Genomic DNA, 9,089 nt, shown 5'->3' on the forward strand with positions numbered 1-9,089 from the left:
AAGAAAACTGTTGAAATGACGTTGATTTCCAAAACCTAATTCCTTCTTAAGCAGATGTAGAAAAGGCTGAAGAATCAATTAATCATCCAATACAGTGTAAGTTTTACACCTAAATGTAAATGCCACCTTTTTTTTTCTTTTTTATTTGATCACAACTTTTTTTTCCTTAACAGTAATTTCAATTTAAGCATTTTACATATTCTTTAGCATTGAAGTGTCTCTATCTATCTATATATTATACGTAGGATGAGTTAACATCTTCATAAATGAGATTTCTCAATACATAGACATTTAAAGGTCAAACAACCAGAAACTGAGTGGACTGACTCTTCATCTAAGTGTAACATACTAATATACATACATATAACAAACCATCACACATCCCCAATGACATCCTAATTCAATTGATGTATTATACTTATAAATTTCTAGAAACGACTGTGTGAAGAACACACACAATTTCCCAATCGCAACAATATAATTGGGTTCTATACAGTATTTATAACTCTATAGAGTATAGATATAGGTCTAAACTAGTATTACCCAAGCCAAATACCCATCAAAATTCAAGAGCATTCATATACGCCTTCATCAGACACCGATTGTGGCATTCCATCTTGTAAACAATCAATCGGAGGAATAGTCAAAGTCTCCTGTACCCCATAAGCATTCCAACAAAACGGATCATCCACCAATTCCCCTTCAAAGGGCAAAAGCTCCACCTCCGACATGGTTATGTTAGTACAAGCAACACTGTCGCTACAAGCAAAATGAATGGGAGGGCTTCTCACATCGTATGTCCCCTTTATGTTTCTGAAAGATATGTCTCTAACATACACAGCTGATGTTTGATTTTCACAGTCCTTGTTTGCACAGTAGTACTGGTCTATAATGGCGCAATTCCTCACATTCTCCATTTGAATGTTCTCAAAAGCTATCCCTGTTACCGATCCGGCCCCACCTTGCCATGTCTTTATCCTAACTCCGTTGTCGGAATCGCGTATCATCACATTGCTTACGGTTATGTTGGAAACACACGCCTGTGAGTTGTGTACCCCGAGGCTCCCAATACTGCAAAAAATATTACATTTAGAACTAGATTTTCTAGCCGATAAAAAGCAATCAGCTCCACACATATATCTATATATATATATATATATATATAGTCAGAGTAAAAACTTGATTGAGATTTGTTTAGACTTGTGTTAAGTCACCTATTCAAGGTGAAATTTTGCTTTGTATTTAGATAATATTGCTATAGTATGAATAAATGAAAATAGGATATTATAATAAACAATTATATGAAATATGAAAGTATGTTGGTATTTCGATCATATATATTTTTGAAAAAGGTATTTTCGACTGACGACAATGGCACAGTAGAAAACAAAACACACCTGATCCCATGACTAGGCCCACATGTAACACCCTCTATGTCAACATTTACGCACCCAGGTCCAATTGAAATGCAGTCGTCACCTACAACAATTATTATAAGTCATAAACGTTAAATACTTACACTATAAAAGTAGAATAAAACTTTAATTAAAAAAAGCTATGATCAATTGATCATTAATCATACCATTGCCTATCATTGAATTATAAATCCCCACATACTTTGTGTTCTCGATATGAATACCATCGGTGTTTGGGCTTAGCTTAGGAGAAGAAATCGACACTTTATCTATCATTACCCCTTCACATCCATCAAATTTCACATGGAACATTGGACTATTTTGTATTCGTAGTCCACTCAAATGCAAATTTGAGCTCATAAAAAACCGAATTAACTGACATAAAGGAAAAAAAAAAAACACAAATATTTAGATATATAAATGTTAATGATCATCTTCCCAACACAATGAAGCCTCGTGAATATTTGTACTTACTGTAGGGCTGTCACATGGTCCAGGTAATGTTTTCCCACCAGGACCCTGAAAATCACGTTAATTTCGTAAGTTAACAAATTTGCAAAAATGGTCCCTGTTTTTGGCAAAAATATGTGATTTTGATCCAAAATATTTTGATGGTGTAAAAGATTAATGAATTACCCGATGAGGCTTGCAGGGTAGGTCCCACCAGTCTTGGCCATTGCCTTCAATGGTGCCAGTTCCAGTCAAAGTCATGTTATCGAGTTTATAAAACACAAGCCATTGCTTTTTGCTATCTTTTTCCGGCCAGCAGTCCGGTCCGGCAGGCGGCATTAGGACTCCATCAACCTTAATTTTCACATACAAAAACACCAAATCAATGATCCAGCTCATGAGATAAACAATTGTTTATGTATAAAATTGGCTATATTCGTTATCAATTCAAGAAATCTTACTTGAAGCACGAGTCCCGGTTTGCAAGGTCCGGAGAAAATGGTGGAAGTTATCATGAAAGTGCAACCGGAGGGGACTAAAATTGTAGCGGATGCTACCGCACAAGCATCCTTCCACGCCGCCTTGAAAGCAGGAGTGTCGTCGGTGGAACCATCTCCAGTGGCACCATAATCCGTCACGTCAAAAACACATGGCCCGGAGTCCTTATCATCACCCGGGTCGGTTGGAGCAGAAACCGGATCAGAAGGAACTGATGGTGGGTACACAGGAGGTTGAGGTTGAGGGATAGTTGCATTAGGAGGAGGCTCAGAGGACGCTTTCTTTTGATTCTTGTGGAAATGGTATCTTCCTTCCACATTCATGGAGAAAACTAGAAGGCTGAGGAAGATGATGATCTTCATTGAATCTTGAAATAGTGTAGTTATAATCGTATAACTTTTCTTGAAAATGACTAGGAAGGCTATATATAATAGTAGCTTTTAGTTAGTAGCCTTTATTCCTCCATAAGAGATGGAAGTTATAAAGATGAAGAAAAAAAGAGGAGTTAACAGTTAGTGGTGTGAGAAAGTGGCAATGCAGAGGCTGTGAATGAATGTGATTTATATTAAAGCTCAGTGAGTACCTCTGACTAGTGACTAGCATAGATTGATCGATCTCATGCAAAAAAGCAGGTTGACAGGTGTCAACTAAACGTTGGTTTGTCTTCCTCTGCTAAATTTGGATCCTCTTCACTTTGTATATTTTCTACGTACTTAGTCGACTTATATAGACGTATATGCAAAGTGCTCATGTGATATATATCACGTAAAAATGAATAATATTCTATGTCGGTTTCTATTTTTTTTTAGCATCTTGACAAGTTATATGCTGTTTTTATTGAATGGTATTTTAGACATTTGATTAGTAGTATTTTATTTTTTATTTCTTGAAGCATATGGGTGGTCAAACTGTGAGGTCTTGGTTAAAAAGAGGAATAGTGGGTGGATATATAAGCATATATGTGGTTCTGATGTTTTGTGTTTGGCATTTCTTTAAAAAAACATATATATCTTTTAACAGATATGTTCTATTTCTAAATGAAATGCAAATGGAGACCTTGTGAGCTGCTTATGGTCCTTTTATTCTCAAAAGTTGTGCCGAATCACGCTAAATGTCTTGCCCAGACATGTGTGTTATTTAATGAAAATAATGTACTTAATTTTATGCAATATACTAAAAAAAAAAAAAACCAACTATATGTTTTTCATTTACTTGTGGTTTAATTATTAGGCGAGAAAGAGACCTGTCATCCTTTGGTGCACGGCCATTTTATTTTCATCTTAGTTTTTTATATCTATCACATCTTTGCTACATGGATTTTACCACACACCGTTTTCACCATGTCATTTAAATAATAGGTGGGTTCATAATTTTATTTTTGGAAATTAATACAAAAGCTACTGAATACAAAAGCCACGAAGTTTATATTAAGATTCTAATTGACAATGGTTTTTTTTTTCATATTTAATGTGTTTTTTAATTTGTTATAATTCTAACCACTCGATCGGTCAAACCGGTTGTTTGCTGATTTGACATGATATCGTGTCAATTTTGATTACATGACATGATGACGTGTCAAAATTGAACAAAATGTTACAAAAATACTATAATTGTACTTTTTATCAATTTTGACGCTAAGTTTTTATTTTATTTTTTTCAATATGAACACTTAGTTTTTGGTTCCAAATTAATCAACATTTTTTCAATTTTCTTTAGTTTTGATGACGTGGCACTCTAGTTTTTTGTTCCAAATCGAATACTATCTTTTTATTCCATTTAAAACCATATAAATAATATCTTTACATCTAAAACCCTATAAATATTTTTTTTTTTTCAATTTAAAAACCATAATTTGTATATATACATACATGGTTTTAACATTCATAACATAATGTTATGTATAAATATGTATTAGTTATATTATAACCATATTTTTCCTGCACTATTGTAATGTTAAATTAAGAAGAAATATATATGTAAGAACCAAAAATCACTAATATATACAACGAACGGTCTCTTGGTAATTAAAGTGAACATCGAACCTTCATGGTCCCAACATCAAATTAGTTTATCTCACTACGCACTCGATATCTCCAAACTCATTTTAAAGTTGTGTATTTAATGTAAAATAATATAACTAATACATATTTTTACATAACATTATGATTTGAATGTAAAAAATCTTGTATTTATAACAAAATATGGTTTTTAAATAAAAAAATATATATTTGTATATGGTTTCAAATGAATAATGAACAATATTTAACAAAATTGGAAAAGAAAAAATCATGTTCTATTTGGAACAAAGAAAAAACGTGTAAAAAACATAGTTTCAAAATTGAAAAAAGTGAAAACTTAGTTTCTTTTGTGGGGAAAAAAAACAATTTTGACATGTCAGTATGGCATGTCATCATTAGAAGTCAGCAGGCAACCGGTTTAACTGGTTAAATGGTCAGAATTGTAACAAATTAGAAAACACATTGTCAAATTTAAGACAAAAAGAACACAGTATCAAATTAGAATTTTTGTGTAAACTTAATGACTTATGATATTTTACCTTTTTTTTAAACTAAATTTTATATTAAATCAAAATAAAAATCACATAACAAAAAACTAAACCATGACAACTCAAAATAACATTTTCATCAAAATAATCATGTAACACCCAAAGTTTGGAAGGTCAAGAAAAGAAAGAAAACCTTAATTTTAAGGGAGACTCGACGAGTCCAAGGATGAACTCGGCGAGTCCGAGCGGGATCCGGGTCGAGGAGTAAGTGACCGACTCGGCGAGTCGGCCAAGGGGACTCGGCGAGTCTGGTCTGTGCGAGGAAAACCCTAAAATCGGGACTTTGAGCCTATTTAAACGTCTCATTCTCTCCCCTAGGGCTCCTTTACTGCCCCTTTCACCCAGAACATCGAACCCTAAGCCTCATTGTTGCTCATTCAAGCTTCCAAGCCATTTGTGGGGTGATTTGAAGGAAAAAGAAGAAAAAGAATCATTGGAGCTTCAAGGATTGGCCTTGGATCCGAAGATTGGAGAAGTTTTTTGAGTTATTTAAGGTATTAAGTCGTTCTCTCCTTTAGATCTAGTATGGTTGTGAGTTTTGGGGGTTTTCTAGCCATGATTAGTTACCTCTTTTGAGTTAGAAGCTAGATCTGAGGTTGCTACTTCAGATCTAAGCTCATTATGGTCTTGAGAAGCATAAAGTAGCAGCCCTTGAGCTGATTATGGAGCCTCTTTACCTTAAACCCTAATTTATGGTGTATTTTTCTTAGATCTCCTTCTTTACACGTAAATTTTGCAAATTTACGTGAGGAATAGGCTTGGGAAGGGTAGATCTACAGTTTGGAGTCCATGCATGACTCAAAAGTCCTCTGCATGTAAGGAGATCTGAATGGACTCGGCGAGTAGCATGAAGAGCAGGAGCAACTCGACGAGTAGGATGAACAGCTCGTCAAGTCAGATGAAGATTGCCTTGTACTCGGCGAGTCTGTTCTTGGACTCGGCGAGTCAGGTTGCGAAACCCCAAACCCTTCGAGTTGAGACTCGAATCAGTGAGTCGGGTGGAGACTCGGTGAGTTGGACAGGCCAGGACTCAGAAATCGGTAGACTCGGCGAGTCATGGACTGACTCGGCGAGTCGAGAAGCGAATGGAAGGAATCTGAACATTTGAACTCGGCGAGTCAGTAGGGTGACTCGACGAGTAGGGTTGACCGGGAAGGTTGACTTTGACCAGGACTTTAACTTTGACCAGAGTTTACTTGGTTGTCTTTCGGGGGTCAGTTAGGCTCAGTATTGCTTTGATATTGTTAGTTCAAGGAGCAAGGGGAGCAGGAGTTCAGTGAGTTGTTGGGCAGCAGCTAGTGAGATCATCAACAAGTTCAGCCAGTGCAGGTGAGTTTCCCTTTGTGTGAATGGATCTAAGGCCACAATGTCGGCCCATGTAGTTATGAGTAGAAGACCCAGGGGTTAGCCCTAGGCAAAATATGCTAGTATGATTTTCAGGACGAGGTCCCTTAATAGCGGGCGGGTGCCCAAGGATTGTTTATATGATAGTTTATACTTGTTGTTTGTGTGATACATGTATGTGCCTGGTAGGGAGGTGAGTGTGGGCAAGGTCCCGTATCTCACCAATAGTAGAGTGTGGATGGTGTTCCACATCTCATTAGTAGCAGAACAGGGGCGAGGCCCAAGCTAGAGAAGGAGTGAGGGTGGGTTGGGCCCGTATCTCACTACCAGTAGGAGCGTGGACGGGGTTCCTTGACTCATCATTAGCAGGACAAGGGCGAGGCCCAGGATAGGCGAGGCCTTAGGACATGATCAGTCGTATGAGTTTAACTTATGTGCTGTGATATGTTATATGATATTATTAGTTGGTGGGCGAGGCCCGTGATATGTGTATGTCTTATTATTTGTTGGCGGGCGGGGCCCTATGACAGGCGAGGCCTAAGTAAAACAGATATGTATCCGAGCGGGGCTTGAAGCCAGGCGGGGCCTGGAGCGGCGGGGCCGTTGTAGCGGGCGAGGCCCAAGATAGCGGGCGTGGCCCAGTATGTGCATTATGTGGTTATGCATGGTATGTGGTATGGTGGGGAACTCACTAAGCTTCGTGCTTACGGTTTTCAGTTTTGGTTTCAGGTACTTCCAGTAGCGGAGGGAAGAGCTCGGGGTGATCGCATGGCACACACCATAGATTAGACAACCTGGGAATGTTTACTCTGATAATGAACATGTGTTTTGAAAACTTATACTCAGATTATGTTTTGGAATGATGACTTTGCTTAAAGTAATGTTTTATTAAAATAAATTTTTGGTCTTAAATTTTGGATCGTTACAAATCATGCATGAGATGTTGGTGGGCAGCGATCATGGTCTCTTCGTATATATATTGTCTTTGTCTTTATCTCAAGTTTCTCGTTTTCTCATTGTTTGCTTCTTTAATCCTCCTCTCAAAAGAATTAATAACGTTGCCAGCCATTTGTAGCACAATATCAGAAGTTCACGAAGAGAAATATGATGAAGAATAATACATTTTTTTTTAAACTGAAGAAGGAAAATATTTTTATTTAACAAAAAACATAAGATGGTTAAAGGAGAGAAACTCGGCATGGAAATGTTATTGTCGATGTCATTTTGAAGTGTAGGGCGGTGTTTGATGTGTTTTGTGAACCTTGTCGAGGGTCACCCCCTCCAACTTTATTATTTTAATTTTATAAGCAAAAGTTACTAAAGTTTGACGACTTTTATGTCTGAAATTTTTGATTTGGTATAACATGATAAAGGTTTAGCAATAAAACATTTTATTAAAGTCCATATATTTTAGTGAAAATATTTACACTAAAAGATGGACATAGATTTTTTTTGGAACGACAAATACAAATATATACTAAACTACTCTTAAATTATTCTACTTATGTCCACAGTAAGACTTGAACCTTGACCTCAAGGAGAAAGGACAACACCGGATACCGCTAGGCTAGAAGCCCTTTGATAAAAAATGTACATAGATAAAAAAATAAAAAAAATAAAAATAAAAAAAAAAAAAAAAGATGCTAACAAAAAATACCATTGTGAATGAATGATTCAATAAATATGATCAAATTTTTATGTTTTGAGAAAATTACATTGTTTATAATGAGTCATTTAGGAATAACTTTATGACATATTAAAAGTTATAAAAAAAACTACATTTCTAATTCTAGATTCTCGAGAGAAAAAAAAAACATTTTAATTTCAAGAATCTATGGGTGTTCTGCAAAAAAAACTTATTATTTATTAGTTTATAGCTTATTAATTTATTGATTTATAAACTAATAAATTAAAAGGAATTAACTTATGAAAAATACCTTATTAGCGGTTTGTCATTGCTACAAACTATTTTTATCCAAACACATTTTTAAATTATAGTGGTGTGGAACCACTAATAAGTTAATAAGTTGTTTTGTGAAATACCTCCTGATATCTAATAAAAATTCTAACATATCATGAAAATAATTGTTTTTTTTACTAAAATTTAACAAAAAGTTAAAGAAACAAATGCGAAGAGGTGCGATAAAATAACTTTAAATATGACACTTATATAAAATATATGATATTAGACACTTGGAAATGACTATTTCACACATAATTAGAATGAAATTTTTTTTAATGTTTGGTGCAAATTATATATATATATATATATATATATATATATATATATATATATATATATATATATATATATATATATATGTTCAGGTTCATTTTAAACCAGTCTAATTTTATGAGACCATGAGACCAAATCTACAAATAATTTTAAAATGCAAAATAAATGGAAAAACTCCAAAAATTCTTTTTTTAAATATTATTTTCGGAACTTGAATTAACTAAAAAAAATAAAAATAAAAAATCCTATTTTTTTTTTAAAATACGTGAAATATTCTAATAGAATATTACACTGACATATTTTAAAAAATAATTTTAAAATGCAAAATAAATGGAAAAATCTAAAAATTATTTTTTTAAATATTATTTTTGGAAGTTGAATTAACTAAAAAAAATCCCATTTTTTTTTAAAAATACGTGAAATATTTTAATAGAATATTACACTGTACATATTCTAAAAAATAATTTTAAAATGCAAAATAAATGGAAAAATCTAAAAATTCTTTTTTAAAATATTATTTTCGGAACTTGAATAAACTAAAAAAAAATAACAATAATAAAAAAATCCCGTTTTTTTTTTT

General features: G+C 34.1%; 1 protein-coding gene across 2 annotated transcripts; it reads right to left on the reverse strand.

The window, feature by feature from the left end:
- Nucleotides 1–259: 259 nt before the first annotated feature.
- Nucleotides 260–3,059, reverse strand: LOC145031723 (polygalacturonase At1g48100-like). 2 transcript variants are annotated; one of them, XM_078980342.1, is made up of 7 exons: nucleotides 2,947–3,059; nucleotides 2,327–2,784; nucleotides 2,052–2,219; nucleotides 1,890–1,934; nucleotides 1,583–1,790; nucleotides 1,398–1,479; nucleotides 260–1,071 (listed from the first exon to the last, which is right to left on the reverse strand). In XM_078980342.1, the coding sequence occupies exons 2-7, from the start codon at nucleotides 2,723–2,725 to the stop codon at nucleotides 567–569; spliced, it is 1,407 nt and encodes a 468-aa protein (XP_078836468.1). In that variant the 5' UTR covers nucleotides 2,726–2,784; nucleotides 2,947–3,059; the 3' UTR covers nucleotides 260–566. The 2 variants fall into 2 exon arrangements, with proteins under 2 accessions (XP_078836468.1, XP_078836459.1); XM_078980333.1 differs by lacking the exon at nucleotides 2,947–3,059 and having other exon boundaries at nucleotides 2,327–2,912.
- Between the last annotated feature and the right edge of the window lie 6,030 nt (nucleotides 3,060–9,089).

Source organism: Lactuca saligna, chromosome 1, assembly GCF_052625555.1.
Source record: "Lactuca saligna cultivar CGN05327 chromosome 1, ASM5262555v1, whole genome shotgun sequence".
Taxonomy (NCBI): Eukaryota; Viridiplantae; Streptophyta; class Magnoliopsida; order Asterales; family Asteraceae; genus Lactuca; species Lactuca saligna.